Genomic DNA, 19,485 nt, shown 5'->3' with positions numbered 1-19,485 from the left:
ACAGATAGAACATAGAACACTACAGCGCAGTACGGGCCCTTCGGCCCTCGATGTTGCGCCGACCTGTGAAACCATCTGAAGCCTATCTGACCAACACTATTCCATTTTCATCCATATGTCTATCCAGTGACCACTTAAATGCCCTTAAAGTTGGCGAGTCTACTACTATTGCAGGCAGGGCGTTCCACACCCCTACTACTCTCTGAGTAAAGAAACTGCCTCTGACATCTGTCCTATATCTAACACCCCTCAATTTAAAGCTATGTCCCCTTGTGTTGGTCATCACCATCCAAGGAAAAAGACTCTCACTGTCCACCCTATCTAACCCTCTGACTATCTTATATGTCTCTATTAAGTCACCTCTCAGCCTTCTCCTCTCTAACGAAAACAACCTCAATTCCCTGAGCCTTTCCTCGTAAGACCTTCCCTCCATACCAGGCAACATCCTAGTAAATCTCCTCTGAACCCTTTCCAAAGCTTCCACATCCTTCCTATAATGTGGTGACCAGAACTGCACGCAGTACTCCAGGTGTGGCCGCACCAGAGTTATGTACAGCTGCAGCATGACCTTGTGGTTCCGAAACTCAATCCCCCTGCTTATAAAGGCTAGCACACCATATGCCTTCTTAACAGCCCTATTAACCTGGGTGGCAACTTTCAGGGATTTATGTACCTGGATGCCGAGATCTCTCTGTTCATCTACACTACCAAGAATCTTGCCATTAGCCCAGTACTCTGCCTTCCTGTTACTCCTTCCAAAGTGAACCACCTCACACTTTTCCACATTAAACTCCATCTGCCACCTCTCAGCCCAGCTCTGCAGCTTATCTATGTCCCTCTGTATCCTATAACATCCTTCAGCACTATCCACAACTCCACCGACCTTCGTGTCATCTGCAAATTTACTAACCCATCCTTCTACACCCTCTTCCAGGTCATTTATAAAAATGACAAACAGCAGTGGCCCCAAAACAGATCCTTGCGGTACACCACTAGTAACTGAACTCCAGGATGAACATTTGCCATCAACCACCACCTCTGTCTTCTTTCAGCTAGCCAATTACTGATCCAAACCGCTAAATCACCTTCAATTCCATACTTCCTTATTTTCTGCAATAGCCTACCGTGGGGAACCTTATCAAATGCCTTACTGAAATCCATATACACCACATCAACAGCTTTACCCTGATCCACCTGTTTGGTCACCTTCTCAAAAAACTCAATAAGGTTTGTGAGACATGACCTACCCTTCACAAAACCATGTTGAGTATCGCTAATCAACTTGTTCTTTTCAAGATGATTATAAACCCTATCTCTTATAACCTTTTCCAACATTTTACCCACAACCGAAGTAAGGCTCACAGGTCTATAATTACCAGGGTTGTAAAGAGGTGTGAATTGTCTCCAGCCAGGACAGTTGGTAGGATTTCATAAGTTCAGGCCAGATGGTTGGGGGGGTGGGAGGGAGGTGTGTGAATGTAATGCAACATGAATCCAAGGTCCCGGTTGAGGCCGTACTCATGTGTGCGGAACTTAGCTATCCGTTTCTGCTCGGCGATTCTGCGTTATCATGCGTTCTGGAGAACGCTTACCCAAAGATCAGAGACTGAATGCCCTTGACTGGCAACTAAAATAAAGGTAAATCCAAGGCTTCTATCAGGTAAATAATAAAAGGGTGGCAAAAGAAAGAGTGAAGCTGATTAGCGATTTTAAAAAAAGGGGATTTTCACATGGAGACAAGAGAAATAGCGGAGATATTAATCGAGTACTTTGCATCTGCCTTTAAAGAGAAAGTGGATGCGACCCAGGCAGTCAGACGAGGCACGAGTTAGACCACACCTGGAATACTGTAAACAGTTTTGGTCCCCTTATCCAAGGAAAGATACACTGACATTGGTGGCAGTCCAGAGAAGGATCGCTTTGGTTCATCCCTGGTATTTGGTGATTTTCTTATGTGGAGAGGTTGCGTAGGTTGGATCTGTATTCACTGGAGTTTAGAAGAATGAGAGGTGACCGTATTGAGATGTATCGGATTCTAAGGGGGCTTGACAGCGTAAATGCTGAGAAGATGTTTTCCGTTGTGGGAGAGTCTAGGACCAGTGGGGTTACCTACAGAGATGAAGAGGAATTTCTTCTCTCCGAGGGTAGCAAATCTGTGGAATTTTTTACCGAGGCTGGGTCGTTAAGTATGTTCAAGACTGAGATAGACAGATTTTTTATCAGTAAGGGAATCAAGGGTTATGGGGATAAGGTGGGAAAGTGCTGTTGAGGATTATCATCAGATCGATTATGGTCTCATTGAATGAAAGAGCAGACGCAATGGGCTGAATGGCCAATTCTAACCTGTAGCTTATTGTCTTATGGTACGCAAGCTCCCGCTCCAGCAGATCCTTCTGCCATACACAAACCTTTGTGGACCCTCCCGTATTATGCAAACCCCTACCTTGCCATAAATGTCCCTGAACCCGCAGCCACCCGTGACAGGGACCTCGACCCCTCTTGCTGTGAACAATCCGAGGGTCTACTCTCTGTAAACACAAATTCTTAATTGTCCACACGTTCTCCCAGTTGGTCATTCCCTGATGCACAGTGTTTATTTACCGATGGTATTTGTTTTCTCTGTGTCAGGATGTCAAGTGTAGCGCTAACTGGATGTGGCCGGCTAAGTTGCCAGGTGAGGGGGCAGCTCTATATGACGCCTGCCAGGCTATGTGCCTCACATTGTCTGAACTTGGAATTGCAGTAGATGGTGGGAAGGATTCTCTAAGTATGGCTGCTCGTGTGGGACAGGAGACGGTGAAGGCCCCAGGTAAGGGGACGAAAACAAGACATGACCAATTTCAATTGGCCCCTCGTGCCTGTTCCAGCTTTTTACACATCTGGATTTCCTTGCTACTCTTTGTCCCTCTTATTTCATCTATTCATTTGACTCTATACTTTTATCCCTTCAGCTTCAGCATTGTCCATGAAGGTATTTAACCTCCTTATTCAGTTTCTCCGACTAATGCTCTTTTCTCTCATGATTTTCAGGCTCACTTGTGATCTCAGTTTACGCCGTATGTCCTGACATCACCTGTACTGTGACCCCTGACCTGAAAAATCCCCATGGACAAGGTACAGCTTCTGGTGTATAACGGTGCACAGCAGGGTCACTGGGTCCAGAGTGGGAGTACACGGTTCAGGAAGTGGGGTTGGGGAGAAACCAAGACAAGCCAACAGAAGGCAGAGTCGCAGGACGAGAATACAGTGGACGGATTGTGGTACCTGCGGCAGGAGGTGCAGAATGTGGGACTGTTCAGGCACCAAGATAGTGGGAAAGGGGGTAGAGCTGCGGATTAAGAATACAAGAGGCTGGGCCTGGAGTAGGGAATTGTAGAGATGGGGCCATAGTGCCAGGGGCATGAGTACAGAGGGTCAGGTCTCAGGTCCTGGGCTGGTGCACTGGTCTACATGAGTCATGGGCTGTTGTACAGGGGGGCACAGGCAAGGTATCAGGGCATGGGCTATATGCCATATGGGTAGATGTCTTGAATGGCGTCTGGGTATAGATCACTCAGGTCTGGGGTTGAGCACCCTGCATGCGATAACGATGCTTGAACCCCAATAGGGTGATGATGGACAAGAATGGGACTTCCAGAGTGTTCCCCTAGATTGGTGTTGATCTGTATCTTTGTTTCAGGTGTGCTCCTATATGTACCAGTTACTCCGGGTCAGCATCGGATGGGAGGTGGTGCCTTGGCTCAGTGTTACTCACAGATTGGTAATGAGTGCCCAGATATGGACAGTCCACAACAGCTGGCTTCCTGCTTCACTGTCACTCAGCAACTCCTCAAGGGTAAGTCCTCAAATTTGGAATACCAGCGGGATTTTGCCACCGTTTCCAGATCATTGTTTTTCAATCATTCTGTTTTCCTACCGGGGTAGAACGTTCCCTGTCTGCTGGTCATGATGTCAGTGATGGGGGTCTGCTCACCTGTCTGCTTGAAATGGCCATCGCTGGAAACTGTGGGATGGAGCTCAATATTTCAGACAGCGACACTGGTGGTGAGTGACACAAGTATCAGAGTAATCTGAGTTCCCCGTCCCCTAAACTATCCTGATGCCTGGTTCCTCCCACTAAACCACTGACTCTCAGTTCCTGACTTTTGCAGTGATCGAACTCCTGTTCTCGGAAGAGCTGGGTTTGGTGCTGGAGGTTCCAGAAACAACTGTGGACAAAGTGCAGGCTCGGTACAGAGCAAGTGGCCTTCAGTGCTGGAGAATTGGATCAACTACTGGCCAGGGGCCCCAGAGCATGGTGAGTGACTGCTTTGACAGGGACCATTATCAAAGACCACAAATTGTGGGGAGTGACCGCTCATCATTCTACAGATGTGCCATAGAGAACGTCCTATCGAGCTGCATTACAGCTTGGTATGGTAGCTGCTTGGCCCAAGATCGCAAGAAACTGCAGAGTGTGGTGAACTCAGCCCAACGCATCACACAAGCTTGCCACCCGCACATTGATTCTGTCTGCACCTCCCGCTGCCTCAGGAAGGCAGACAGCCTTATCAGAGACCCCTCCCACCCAGGCATTGCCTTCTTCCAGACCCTTCCATCAGGCAGAAGTCTGAAGACCCGTACATCCAGATATAGGAACAGCTTCTTTCCCACACTCCTCAACGACTCTCCCTAGGACTGATCTGTTGCCTGTAAGAACACTATTCACGACACCCTATGCTGCTCTTGCGCATGTATTTGGTTTGTTTAGCCCCTTGTTCCACAGTGTAGCCAATCACTGTTTGTCAATGTACAATTTGTAATGTGCTCTGCCGGTTATTCTTTTTTGTCCACTATATATGTACTGTGTACATTCCCTTGGCTGCAGAAAAATACTTTTCACTATACTCCGGTGCCTGTGACAATAAATTAAATCGAAAATTAAATGAAATGAAAATCGCTTATTGTCACAAGTAGGCTTCAACTGAAGTTACTGTGAAAAGCCCCTAGTTGCCACGTTCCGGCGCCTGTTCGGGGAGGCTGGTACGGGAATTTTTAAAAAAAAAATGTATTTATTCAAAGTTTTTCAATAAGTTTTACAAAACACTCCAAAAAGGAAAATAATACAAAGAAAAAGGGGCAACATGCCAACGAACAGAACAACTTAACTCTCTAAACGATAAACAGTTTAACCAATTAACACCCAACTCAAAACAAAATAGGGCCAGCGCCCCTTTCAAAAAGGAAAATAAATCAGCCCCTCCCCCTCTACTGGGTTGCTGCTGCTGTTGACCTCCACCTAACGTTCCGCGAGAAAGTCAAGGAACGGTTGCCACCGCCCGGAGAACCCCTGCAGAGACCCTCACAAGGCAAACTTTATCTTCTCCAACCTAAGAAACCCCGCCATGTCATTGACCCAAGCCTCTACACTTGGGGGCTTCGAGTCCCTCCACATTAACAAGAGCCTTCTCCGGGCTACCAAGGAGGCCAAGGCCAGAACTCCGGCCTCTATCGACTCCTGCACTCCCGGATCCTCCGATACCCCAAATATTGCTATCCCCCAACTCGGTTTGCCCGAGTAGCCAAGACCTTGGACATAACCTTTGCGAAGCCCTTCCAAAACTCCGCAAGCGTCGGGCACGCCCAGAACATATGGGCATGGTTTGCTGGGCTCCCCGAACACCTCACACACCTGTCCTCCACTCCAAAAAGTTTACTCATCCTCGCCCCTGTCATATGCGCCCTGGATACCACTTTAAACTGGATCAGGCTGAGCCTGGCGCAAGATGAGGAGGAATTGACCCTGCCCATGGCGTCAGCCCACAGGCCCTCATCCAGCTCCTCCTCATCCAGATCCTCCTCCCATTTACCCTTCAGCTCCTCCACCGAAGCTTCCTCCGCCTCCTGCAGCTCCAAGTATATCTCCGAGACCTTACCCTCTCCACTTCACACACCTGAAATCACCCTGTCCTTTATCCTTCGGGCAGGCAGCGACAGGAACTCTCCTACCTGCTTCCGAACAAACGCCCGAACGTGCATTTCTCGGGGCTAACCCAAATTTCTCCTCCAGCGCCTTTAAAGTGGCAAAAGTCCCGTCAATTAATAGATCTCCCAGCCTTCTAATTCCCGCCCGGTGCCAGCTTCGAAACCCACCATCTATCCTGCCCGGAGCAAATCTATGGTTATTCCGTATCGGGGACCAGACTGAGGCCCTCGTCTCCCCCCCCCCCCCCCCTGTGCCGCCTCCATTGCCCCCAAATCTTCAGCGTCACCGTCACCACCAGGCTCATGGTATACCGCGTCGGCAGAATCGGTAGCGGTGCCATCACCAGTGCCCCCAGATAAGTAGCTACACAAAACGCCGCCTCTAGTCTTTTCCATGCCGCCCCCTCTCCCTCCATCATCCACTTCCAAATCATCGACACATTTGCTGCCCAGTAGTAGCTACACAGATTCAGCAGCGCCGCCCCCCCCCCCACTGCGCTCCAAGAATAGTCACTTAACTTAACCCTCGGGGTCTTATTGGCCCACATAAATCCCATGATACTCTTGCCGACTTGCTTGAAAAAGGCCTTGGGGATGAGGATGGGTAGGCACTGAAACACGAACAAGAATCTAGGGAGGACCATCATCTTGACAGACTGCACCCTACCCGCTAGGGAGAGTGGTAGCGTGTCCCACCTCCTAAAGTCCTCCTCCATCTGGTCCACCAGCCGTGCCAGATTGAGCTTATGCAAGGCCCCCCAACTCTTGGCCACTTGAATACCCAAATACCGAAAACTCCTCTCCACCATCTTGAGCAGCAGCTCCTCCAACCTCTTTTCCTGACCCCGCGCATGCACCACAAAGAGCTCGCTCTTCCCATTAAGCTTATACCCCGAGAAGTCTCCAAACTCCCTGAGGGTCTGCATAACCTCCCCATCCCCTCCACCGGGTTGGTAATATATAAAAGCAAATCATCCGCATATAGTGAGATGCTGTGCCTCCCCCCACTAACGGACCAAACCCCTCCAGCTTCTAGATTCCCTCAGCGCCATGGCCAATGGCTGAATTACCAAAGCAAACAGCAGGGGGGACAGAAGCCCCCCAAGTGTACCCTGCCTCATTCCACGATATAGTCTAAAGTACTCTGACCTCAACCGCTTCATCGATACACTCACCACCGGGGCCTGGTATAATAAATTTAACCCACCCTATGAGCCCCTCCCCGAACCCAAACCTTCCCAGCACCTCCCACAGATACTCCCACTCCACCCGGTCAAAGGCCTTCTCCGCATCCATAGCCGCCGCCACCTCTCTCTCTCTCTCTCTCTCTCTCTCTCTCTCTCTCTCTCTCTCTCTCCTCTCCTCTCCTCTCCCTCTCCCTCTCTCTCTCTCTCTCTCTCCCTCTCCCTCTCTCTCTCTCCTCTCTCCCTCCCCCCTCCCCCCCCCCCCCCCCCCCCCCCTTCACAAATCCCGTCTGATCATCATGTATTACACCCGGGACATAATCCTCAATCCTAGTGGCCAGGACCTTCACCAACAACTTGGAATCCACATTAAGGAGTGAAATCAGCCTATACGAGCCACAGTGCAGCGGGGGAAGACTTCCTTTTTCCCTCGCCTCATTAAAAGTTCTCAACATCAACGGAGCCAACAGTTCCGAAAACGTCGTATAGAATTCAAGAGGGAACCCTTCCGGTCCCAGGGCCTTGCCCGCCTGCATACTCCCCAACCCCTTAACAGGCTCGTCCATCCCAATTGGGGCCTCCTCATCCACCATCGGAAATCTCAATTGGTCCAGGAATCGCCGCATCCCCTCACCTACCCCCTCCAGGGGCTCTGATTTGTAGAAATTCCCATAAAAGTCCCTAAAGACCTCATTTATTCTGACTGGATTCCGTACCGTATTCCCTCCCTTGTCCCTGATTCCCCCAATTTCCCTAGCCGCCTCCTTCCTCCGCAGCTGATGCGCCAGCATCTGACTCACCTTCTCCCCAGATTCATACGCTGCTCCTTGTATCTTCCTCCACTGGGCCTCAGCTTTCCCCGTCGTCAACAAGTCAAACTCCGTTTGGAGGTTCCAGCGCTCCTTCAGCAGCCCCTCATCGGGGAATTCCGCATATCTCCTATCCACCCTAAGTATCTCTCCTACCAATCTATCCCTCTCCCTCTTCTCTCTGTGAGCCCTGATGGAGATCAGCTCCCCTCTAACCACCTTGAGCGCCTCCCACACCACACTCACCGAGACCTCCCCGTTGTCAATGGCCTCCATACACCCCCGGATCCGCCCACAGACCTCCTCATCCGCGAACAATTCCACATCCAAGTGCCACAACGGGCGCTGGCCCCTCTCTTCTCCCAACTCCAGCTCCACTCAATGCGGGACGTGATCCAAAATCGCGATGGCCGAATACTCTGTCCCCTCTACTCTCGGGATCAGTGCCCTGCTCACCACGAAAAAGTATATCCGTGAATAAGCCTTGTGCACGTGGGAAAAGAAGGAAAACTCCCTCGCCTTGGCCTAGCAAACCTCCATGGATCCACTCCCCCCATCTGATCCATAAACCCCCTCAGGACCTTGGTCGCAGCTGGCCTCTTACCCGACCTAGACCTAGACCGATCCATTGCCGGATCCAGTACCCTGTTGAAATCCCCCCCCCATAATTAGGTTCCCCACCTCCAAATCCGGGATCCGGCTTAGCATCCGCTTCATGAACTCTGCATCGTCCCAATTTGGGGCATATACATTCACCAGCGCCACCCGGGCCCCTGCAGCCTACCACTCACCATCACATACCAGCCCCCTTTATCCGCCACGATGCCCACCGCCTCGAAATGGGGCAGCAGGGTAGCATGGTGGTTAGCATCAATGCTTCACAGCTCCAGGGTCCCAGGTTCGATTCCCGGCTGGGTCACTGTCTGTGTGGAGTCTGCACGTCCTCCCCCTGTGTGAGTGGGTTTCCTCCGGGTGCTCCGGTTTCCTCCCACAGTCCAAAGGTGTGCGGGTTCGGTGGATTGGCCATGAGAAATTGCCCGTAGTGTCCTAATAAAAGTAAGGTTAAGGGGGGGGGGTTGTTGGGTTACGGGTATAGGGTGGATACGTGGGTTGAGTAGGGTGATCATGGCTCGGCACAACATTGAGGGCCGAAGGGCCTGTTCTGTGCTGTACTGTTCTATGTTCTAAAGTCACCCACTTGCTCACCAAAATTGCTACCCCCCTGTTCTTTGCGTCCAACCCGGAGTGAAAGACCTGCCCTACCCATCCCTTCCTCAGCCTGGTCTGATCTGCAACTTTCAGGTGTGTCTCCTGTAGCGTGGCTTTCTGCCTTCAGTCCCTTTAAGTGCGCTCTTGACCGGCCCATTTAGGCCTCTCACATTCCATGTGATCAGCCGGATCGGGTTACCCCACGTGATCACCACCACCCCACCGACTAGCCCTTTTTTGGGCCAGCCACGTGCACACACCTCCCGCACTTTCCAGCCCCCCAGGCGGAGGCTCCCCGCCCCGACTCTCCCTATTATCTCCAGCTCCCCCTTGGTCAGTGCAGCAGCAACCCAGTACCCTCCCCCGGCCAAGCAATAACCACAGGACAATGCTTAACCCCCCTTGCATTCCCCCCCCAACACCCCTTGCAAACCACCAATGTGGACTCCAATCCAACACCGACCCCTCTCCGCAGGAAAAGAAAACCCGCGCTCCCAGTCCGGGCGACCTCTCCCTCTATGGCGCAGCTCCATTCTTCTGCAACCTCACCCCAATCCCCAGAGGCCCAGGGTCCCCGGTCCCCTCTCCCCCCACCGAATGTGGGGAACAACCACTGTCAAACCAGCGCCCACACAGAAAACAAAAAGAAACACAAATATCACCCTCTCCCACTCCACAACATCCCCCAAAGCATGCTGCAGACCAATAATTTGTGTCCAGCTTCTCATTTTTGATAAAGGTCCACGCCTTGTCCGGCGTATCAAAATAGTGGTGACGGTCCTGATATGTGACCCACAGTCGCGCGGGCTGCAACAGCCCAAACTTCACCCCCTTTCCGTGGAGAACCGCCTTGGCCCGACTGAATGCTGCCCTCTTCTTGGCTAGCTCTACGCTCCAGTCCTGGTAAATGCGAATTCCAGCATTCTCCCACCTGCTGCTCCGCTCCATCTTCGTCCATCTCAAGCCACACTCCCTGTCGGTGAAATGATGAAACCTCACCACCACAGCTCGGGCGGCTCATTAGCCCTCGGTCTCCTTGCCAGGACTCTGTGCGCCCCATCCAGCTCCAAGGGCCTCGGGGAGGCTCCCGCGCCCATCAGCGTGCTCAGCATCGTAACTACATAACGCCCCAGCATCCGACCCCTCTGCACCTTCAGGGAGACCCAGAATCCGCAAATTCTTCCTTCTCGACCTGTTCTCCAGATCCTCAAATTTCTCCTGCCACTTTTTATGGAGCGCTTCGTGCGCCTCCACTTTCACCGCCAAGCCCAGGATCTCGTCCTCGTTATCAGAGGCCTTCTACTGCGCCTCTTTAATCGCTGTCCCCTGCATCCTCTGGGTCTCTGCCAGCCTTCGACACCTTCATAGGGGCCAACATCTCTGCCTTCAATTCCGCAAAGCAGCTTCGTAGAAACTCTTGCTGCTCCCGCGACCATTGAACCCACGCTGCCTGGTCTCCGCCTGCCGCCATCTTGCTTTTTCGCGTCCGTTTTCCTCTCTTCTCTAATGCCCCTTTTTTGACCGTGCCGCTCCTGGTCCACTCCACTCAGTGCTGGGGGGACCTTACTGCTGTCTTCCCACACCAGGGATCGTCAACCAAGTGCCGCTGGGGCTCCTTAAAAGGGCCCAAAAGTCCGTTCTCGGCAAGAGCTGCCGAACGTGCGACCTACCCAGGCATAGCCGCAACCGGATGTCCGGCTAGTATGGGAATTGAACCGTGCTGCTGGCCTGCCTTGGTCTGCTTTCAAAGCCAGCGATTTAGCCCTGTGCTGAACCAGCCCTTAATCAAATCAAAATCAGAGTCCTGAGGACAGTGACTGCTTTACCAGGGGCCCCAGAACACAGGGAGCAACCACTTATCAGTGTCCCCAGAATACTGGTCAGCAGCACTCAATATCGCTGCCTCTTGGTTTAACTGTTAATACTGTAACTGTGTGCTATCTGGAGGACAAGAGGTGAGACCATGTTATCCTCTATTGTCCCATAGAACATAGAACAGCACATCACAGAACAGGCCCTTCGGCCCTCGATGTTGTGCCGAGCCATGATCACCCTACTCAAACCCAAGTATCCACCCTATACCCGTAACCCAATAACCCCCCCCCCCTTAATAACCCCTCCCATATCAAATCAATAGTCACTGTCTGGGCGGAGACATGGAAAATGGTTACTGCCTGACTTATATCAAGCAAGCTACAGATGTTGACAATAGAATAAGGATTAGAGGGAGGAATTCATTGCCAGTCTTCATTGACTGTGTTTATCATGGTGACTCTTCCAGGTGAAGGTACAAGTGAATGGGGAAGAGGTTCTCTCGGAGAGAACAGCCACTCTCCGATCGTGGTGGGAGGAGACAAGTTTCCGGCTAGAGCGGTTACAATCTAATCGGACCTGTGTGGAGGAAGAAGAAAGGGCTATGGAACATCGCATTGCTCCCAAATACAAGCTCAGCTTCCAACCAGCACACCAGCCCAGTCCATCAACCGGCTTAGGTGAGTGTGTCTCACAATCCACAATCTGTGACACCCTGACCAATGCAAAATGATCCCCTCCAAGACCCCTGGTCAATGAAGAATATGCCCCTTTAAGACCCCTGGCCAATATCCAATGACTCCTCGATTACCCCAGTCAATACAGAATGACCTTCTCCAAAGACCCCTGGCCAATTCAGAATGACCCCCTCCAAAACCCCTGGTCAATACCCGTGATCCCTTCCAAGACACCTGTCAATACAGAATGACCCATTCCAAGGCCTCTTGTCAATACAGAACGACTTCTCCAAGACCCCTAGTCAGTACGCAATGACACCTGGCCAATACCGAGTTACCCCTCCCAAGATCCCTGGTCAATAAGCAATGACACCTGATCAATACTGAGTTACCCCTCCATGACCCCTGGTCAATGCCGAGTGACCCCTAAGCCGTCTGGTTAATACCCAGTGATCCCCGCATGACCTCTGGTCAATACCGAGTGATTTCTCCATGACCCCTGGTCAATACTGAATGGTCCCTCCATGACTCCTGGTCAACACATGAGTGACCCTCCAAGACCTGTGGTTAAAGCTGAGTGATCCCTCCATGATCCCTGTCAACACAAAGTGACCTTGGTGATCTTCCACGACCTCTTGTCAACATCAAGTTACCCCTCCAAGACCCTTGGTCAATGCAGAGTGACTCCATGATCCCTGGGTGACACCTTTGTGAACTCCCTCCTACCACCTCACCCTGGTCAATGCAGAGTGACAAGTGATCTCTTCTCACAACTACTAGTCAATAACGTTTGAACCCTTGGATGTATCACAAACACCCACCCACAGATCAGTTATAAGTGTGATCCCCTGCACAATCTAAGGACAAAGACATAACCTGCTCAGTGACCCCTGATCAATAAACCAAAATACTTTTCACTCTACCTCAGTACAAGTGGCAATAAACAAATCCAATCCAATCCAAGAGTAACCCCTCAATGACCCTCAGTCAATAGAGTGTGGACCCTCTCCAAACCCTGTTCGATACCTATTTAAACCCTGGATCAAACCAAGTGACGCCCAACCATTGCACTACCCCCTCAATACAGGGTGATCATTTTCGCTACCCTTGATCACAACCAACCACCCACACCCTCGACACACACATACTTCTTTTAGCCTGTTGGCGAGTTACTGACCTATCACTGATTTATTCCACTTGGTCTTACCTGGCTCTGGGTGCTGATAACAGCTTTAATATTTTGGCAGGTTTGTCGGAGCCACGAGTAGCAGTGATCAGAGAAGAGGGGAGTAACGGGGACAGGGAGATGGTGGCATCTCTTATCATGGCTGGATTCGAGGTGAGAGGCAAACAGATCAGACCTGAATCATTTCAGTGGAGAGGTCTCGCCATTGGGGGGTCTCTCGCCCTCGAGCAGGAGAAGGGGGATGTTTTGTCCAGCCCTTGGATGGAGAGTATGGACTCTAGGCGGGGAAGGGGGGGTGCTGGGAATTGGGTGGAGGCTGTGTTGGTGCTGCGCTGGCGATCCCTCACGGTGTCGCGGCAGAGATCGCACCTAGTGCTGCTCATTGTGTGACATAAGGAATCCCTCCCGGCGTCGGCCACAGTGTCACGCCGGGGGTCTTTCCCAGTGTCGCTCGCAGTGCCACGCCGGGGGTCCTTCCCAGTGTCGCTCGCAGTGTCACGTCGGGGGTCTTTCCCAGTGTTGCTCGCAGTGTCACACCGGGGGTCTTTCCCAGTGTCGCTCGCAGTGTCACACCGGGGGTCTTTCCCAGTGTCGCTCGCAGTGTCACACCGGGGGTCTTTCCCAGTGTCGCTCGCAGTGTCACACCGGGGGTCTTTCCCAGTGTCGCTCGCAGTGTCACACCGGGGGTCTTTCCCAGTGTCGCTCGCAGTGTCACACCGGGGGTCTTTCCCAGTGTCGCTCGCAGTGTCACACCGGGGTCTTTCCCAGTGTCGCTCGCAGTGTCACACCGGGGGTCTTTCCCAGTGTCGCTCTCAGTGTCACACCGGGGGACTTTCCCAGTGTCGCTCGCAGTGTCACTCCGGGGGTATTTCCCAGTATTGCTCGCAGTGTCACTCCGGGGGTCTTTCCCAGTGTCGCTCGCAGTGTCATGCCGGGGGTATTTCCCAGTGTTGCTCGCAGTGTCACACCGGGGGTCTTTCCCAGTATCGCTCGCAGTGTCACACCGGGGGTCTTTCCCAGTGTCGCTCGCAGTGTCACACCGGGGGTCTTCCCAGTGTCACTCGCAGTGTCACGCCGGGGGTCTTTCCCAGTGTTGCTCACAGTGTCACGCCGGGGGTCTTTCCCAGTGTCGCTCGCAGTGTCACACCGGGGGTCTTTCCCAGTGTCGCTCGCAGTGTCACACCGGGGGTCTTTCCCAGTGTCACTCGCAGTGTCACACCGGGGGTCTTTCCCAGTGTCGCTCGCAGTGTCACACCGGGGGTTTTTCCCAGTGTCGCTAGCACTGTCACACCGGGGGTCTTTCCCAGTGTCACTCGCAGTATCACGCTGGGGGTCTTTCCCAGTGGTGCTCGCAGTGTTACGCCGGGGGTCTTTCCCAGTGTCACGCCGGGGGTCTTTCCCAGTGTTGCTCGCAGTGTCACACCGGGGGTCTTCACCAGTGTCGCTCGCAGTGTCACAACAGGGGGCTTGCTCAGTGTCGCTCACAGTGTCATGCCGGGGGTCTTTCCCAGTGTCGCTCGCAGTGTCACACCGGGGGTCTTCACCAGTGTCGCTCGCAGTGTCACAACAGGGGGCTTGCTCAGTGTCGCTCACAGTGTCATGCCGGGGGTCTTTCCCAGTGTCGCTCGCAGTGTCACACCGGGGGTCTTTCCCAGTGTCGCTAGCAGTGTCACACCGGGGGTCTTTCCTAGTGTTGGTCCCAGTGTCACGCCGGGGGTCTTTCCCAGTGTCACGCCGGGGGTCTCTCACAGTGTCGCACCGGGGGTCTTTCCCAGTGTCGCAGCGGAGGTCTTTCCCAGTGTCACTCGCAGTGTCACACCGGGGGTCTTTCCCAGTGTCACGCCGGGGGTCTTTCCCAGTGTCGCTCGCAGTGTCACACCGGGGGTCTTTCCTAGTGTCACTTGCAGTGTCACGCCGGGGGTCTTTCCCAGTGTCGCTCGCAGTGTCACACCGGGGGTCTTTCCCAGTGTCGCTCGCAGTGTCACACCGGGGGTCTTTCCCAGTGTCACTCGCAGTGTCACGGCGGGGGTCTTTCCCAGTGTCGCTCGCAGTGTCACACCGGGGGACTTTCCCTGTGTCGCTCGCAGTGTCACACCGGGGGACTTTCCCAGTGTCGCTCGCAGTGTCACACCGGGGGTCTTTCCCAGTGTCGCTCGCAGTGTCACGTCGGGGGGTTTTTCCCAGTGTCGCTCACAGTGTCACACCGGGGGTCTTTCCCAGTGTCGCTCGCAGTGTCACGCCGGGGGTCTTTCCCAGTGTTGCTCGCAGTGTCACACCGGGGGTCTTTCCCAGTGTCGCTCGCAGTGTCACACCGGGGGTCTTTCCCAGTGTCGCTCGCAGTGTCACACCGGGGGTCTTTCCCAGTGTCGCTCGCAGTGTCACGCCGGGGGACTTTCCCAGTGTCACTCGCAGTGTCACACCGGGGGTCTTTCCCAGTGTCACTCGCAGTGTCACACCGGGGGTCTTTCCCAGTGTCACGCCGAGGGTCTTTCCCAGTGTCGCTCGCAGTGTCACACCGGGGGTCTTTCCCAGTGTCGCTCGCAGTGTCACACCGGGGGTCTTTCCCAGTGTCGCTCACAGTGTCACACCGGGGGTCTTTCCCAGTGTCGCTCGCAGTGTCACACCGGGGGTCTTTCCCAGTGTCACGCCGGGGGTCTTTCCCAGTGTCGCTCGCAGTGTCACACCGGGGGTCTTTCCCAGTGTCGCTCGCAGTGTCACACCGGGGGTCTTTCCCAGTGTCGCTCACAGTGTCATGCCGGGGGTCTTTCCCAGTGTCGCTCGCAGTGTCACGCCGGGGGACTTTCCCAGGGTCGCTCATAGTGTCACACTCGGGGGTCTTTCCCAGTGTCGACCACAGTGTCACGGCGGGGGTCTTGCCCAGTGTCGTTCGCGGTGTCATGCCGGGGGTCTTTCCCAGTGCCACTCGCAGTGTCACACCTTGGGCCTTTCCCAATGTTTTTCCACACTGTCACGCCGGATCCTTTCCCAGTGTCACTTGCAGTGTCACACCGTGGGTCTTTCCCAATGTTTTTCCATAGTGTCACGCCGGGGGTCTTTCCCAGTGTCGCTCACAGTGTCACGCCGGGGGTCTTTCCCAGTGTCGCTCACAGTGTCACGCCGGGGGACTTTCCCAGTGTCGCTCACAGTGTCACACCGGGGGACTTTCCCAGTGTCGCTCGCAGTGTCACACCGGGGGTCTTTCCCAGTGTCGCTCGCAGTGTCACGCCGGGGGTCTTTCCCAGTGTCACTCGCAGTGTCATGCCGGGGGACTTTCCCAGTGTCGCTCGCAGTGTCACGGCAGGGGTCTTGCCCAGTGTCGCTCGCAGTGTCATGCCGGGGGTCTTTCCCAATGTTTTTCCACACTGTCACGCCGGATCCTTTCCCAGTGTCACTTGCAGTGTCACACCGGGGGTCTTTCCCAGTGTCACTTGCAGTGTCACACCGGGGGTCTTTCCCAGTGTCACGCCGGGGGTCTTTCCCAGTGTCGCTCGCAGTGTCACACCAGAGGTCTTTCCCAGTGTCACTCGCAGTGTCACGGCGCGATTCTTTCCCAGTGTCGCTCGCAGTGTCACACCGGGGGTCTTTCCCAGTGTCGCTCACAGTGTCACACCGGGGGTCTTTCCCAGTGTCACTCGCAGTGTCACACCGGGGTTTTTCCCAGTGTCGCTAGCACTGTCACACCGGGGGTCTTTCCCAGTGTCACTCGCAGTATCACGCTGGGGGTCTTTCCCAGTGGTGCTCGCAGTGTTACGCCGGGGGTCTTTCCCAGTGTCACGCCGAGGGTCTTTCCCAGTGTTGCTCGCAGTGTCACACCGTGGGTCTTTCCCAGTATCGCTCGCAATGTCACACCGGGGGTCTTTCCCAGTGTCGCTCGCAGTGTCACACCGGGGGTCTTTCCCAGTATCGCTCGCAGTGTCACACCGGGGGTCTTTCCCAGTGTCGCTCGCAGTGTCACACATAGGGTCTTTCCCAGTGTCGCTCGCAGTGTCACACCGGGGGTCTTTCCCAGTGTCGCTAGCAGTGTCACACCGGGGGTCTTCCCTAGTGTTGGTCCCAGTGTCACGCCGGGGGTCTTTCCCAGTGTCACGCCGGGGGTCTCTCACAGTGTCGCACCGGGGGTCTTTCCCAGTGTCGCAGCGGAGGTCTTTCCCAGTGTCACTCGCAGTGTCACACCGGGGGTCTTTCCCAGTGTCACGCCGGGGGTCTTTCCCAGTGTCGCTCGCAGTGTCACACCGGGGGTCTTTCCCAGTGTCGCTCGCAGTGTCACACCGGGGGTCTTTCCCAGTGTCGCTCGCAGTGTCACGGCGCAATTCTTTCCCAGTGTCGCTCGCAGTGTCACACCGGGGGTCTTTCCCAGTGTCGCTCACAGTGTCACACCGGGGTCTTTCCCAGTGTCGCTCGCAGTGTCACGCCGGGGGTCTTTCCCAGTGTCGCTCGCAGTGTCACACCGGGGGTCTTTCCCAGTGTCGCTCGCAGTGTCACGCCGGGGGTCTTTCCCAGTGTCGCTCGCAGTGTCACACCGGGGGTCTTTCCCAGTGTCGCTCGCAGTGTCACACCGGGGGTCTTTCCCAGTGTCGCTCGCAGTGTCACACCGGGGGTCTTTCTCAGTGTCGCTCGCAGTGTCACACCGGGGGTCTTTCCCAGTGTCGCTCGCAGTGTCACACTGGGGGTCATTCCCAGTGTCGCTCGCAATGTCACGCCGGGGGTCTTTCCCAGTGTCGCTCGCAGTGTCACACCGGGGGTCTTTCTCAGTGTCGCTCGCAGTGTCACACCGGGGGTCTTTCTCAGTGTCGCTCGCAGTGTCACACTGGGGGTCATTCCCAGTGTCGCTCGCAGTGTCACACCGGGGGTCTTTCCCAGTGTCGCTCGCAGTGTCACGCCGGGGGTCTTTCTCAGTGTTGCTCGCAGTGTCACGCCGGGGGTCTTTCTCAGTGTTGCTCGCAGTGTCACACTGGGGGTCATTCCCAGTGTCGCTCGCAATGTCATGCCGGGGTCTTTCCCAGTGTCGCTCGCAGTGTCACACCGGGGGGTCTTTCCCAGTGTCACTCGCAGTGTCACACCGGGGGTCTTTCCCAGTGTCGCTCGCAGTGTCACGCCGGGGGGTCTTTCCCAGTGTCGCTCGCAGTGTCATGCCGGGGGTCTTTCCCAGTGTTGCTCGCAGTGTCACACCGGGGGTCTTTCCCAGTGTCACTCGCAGTGTCACGTCGGGGGGTCTTTCCCAGTGTCACTCGCAGTGTCACACCGGGGGTCTTTCCCAGTGTCACTCGCAGTGTCACACCGGGGGTCTTTCCAAGTGTCACTCGCAGTGTCACACCGGGGGACTTCCCAGTGTCGCTCACAGTGTCACGCCGGGGGACTTTCCCAGTGTCGCTCACAGTGTCACGCCGGGGGACTTTCCCAGTGTCGCTCGCAGCGTCACACCGGGGGTCTTTCCCAGTGTCGCTCGCAGCGTCACACCGGGGGACTTTCCCAGTGTCGCTCGCAGCGTCACACCGGGGGCTTTTCCTGTGTCACTCGCAGTGTTACGCCGGGGGTCTTTCCCAGTGTCACGCCGGGGGTCTTTCCCAGTGTCGCTCGCAGTGTCACGGCGCGATTCTTTCCCAGTGTCGCTCGCAGTGTCACACCGGGGGTCTTTCCCAGTGTCGCTCACAGTGTCACACTGGGGTCTTTCCCAGTGTCGCTCGCAGTGTCACGCCGGGGGTCTTTCCCAGTGTCGCTCGCAGTGTCAAACCGGGGGTCTTTCCCAGTGTCGCTCGCAGTGTCACACCGGGGGTCTTTCCCAGTGTCGCTCGCAGTGTCACACCGGGGGACTTTCCCAGTGTCTCTCGCAGTGTCACACCGGGGGTCTTTCCCAGTGTCACTCGCAGTGTCACACCGGGGATCTTTCCCAGTGTCGCTCGCAGTGTCACACCGGGGGGTCTTTCCCAGTGTCACTCGCAGTGTCACACCGGGGGGTCTTTCCCAGTGTCACTCGCAGTGTCACGCCGGGGGACTTTCACAGTGTCGCTCGCAGTGTCACACCGGAGGTCTTTCCCAGTGTCGCTCGCAGTGTCACACCGGAGGTCTTTCCCAGTGTTGCTCGCAGTGTCACACCGGGGGACTTTCCCAGTGTCGCTCGCAGTGTCACACCGGGGGTCTTTCCCAGTGTCGCTCACAGTGTCACACCGGGGGTCTTTCCCAGTGTCGCTCGCAGTGTCACGCCGGGGGTCTTTCCCAGTGTTGCTCGCAGTGTCACACCGGGGGTCTTTCCCAGTGTCACTCGCAGTGTCACACCGGGGTTCTTTCGCTGTGTCGCTCGCATTGTCACGCCGGGGGTTTTCCCAGTGTCGCTCGCATTGTCACACCGGGGGTCTTTCCCAGTGTCGCTCGCAGTGTCAGGCCGGGGGACTTTCCCAGTGTCGCTCGCAGTGTCACACCGGGGGTCTTTCCCAGTGCCGCTAGCAGTGTCACACCGGGGGTCTTTCCTAGTGTCGCTAGCAGTGTCACACCGGGGGTCTTTCCCAGTGTCACTCGCAGTGTCACACCGGGTGTCTTTCCCAGTGTTGGTCGCAGTGTTACGCCGGGGGTCTTTCCCAGTGTCACGCCGGGGGTCTTACCCGGTGTCGCTCGCAGTGTCACACCGGAGGTCTTTCCCAGTGTCGCTC

General features: G+C 54.9%; 1 protein-coding gene across 1 annotated transcript in view; it reads left to right on the top strand.

Annotated features, from left to right (window-relative positions):
- pfas (phosphoribosylformylglycinamidine synthase) overlaps window positions 1–19,485 on the top strand; it is a 308,371-nt gene that overhangs the window by 272,481 nt on the left and 16,405 nt on the right. The window contains exons 18-24 of the mRNA XM_038812199.1: window positions 2,629–2,809; window positions 3,031–3,114; window positions 3,680–3,835; window positions 3,925–4,044; window positions 4,152–4,297; window positions 11,448–11,658; window positions 12,903–12,994. Of these exons, the coding sequence (XP_038668127.1) occupies window positions 2,629–2,809; window positions 3,031–3,114; window positions 3,680–3,835; window positions 3,925–4,044; window positions 4,152–4,297; window positions 11,448–11,658; window positions 12,903–12,994 (990 nt within the window). The remainder of the gene's footprint in view (window positions 1–2,628; window positions 2,810–3,030; window positions 3,115–3,679; window positions 3,836–3,924; window positions 4,045–4,151; window positions 4,298–11,447; window positions 11,659–12,902; window positions 12,995–19,485) is intronic.

Source organism: Scyliorhinus canicula, chromosome 11, assembly GCF_902713615.1.
Source record: "Scyliorhinus canicula chromosome 11, sScyCan1.1, whole genome shotgun sequence".
NCBI lineage: Eukaryota > Metazoa > Chordata > Chondrichthyes > Carcharhiniformes > Scyliorhinidae > Scyliorhinus > Scyliorhinus canicula.
Note: the sequence above shows the minus strand (reverse complement) of the source record. Positions and strands in the feature narration are given on the sequence as shown.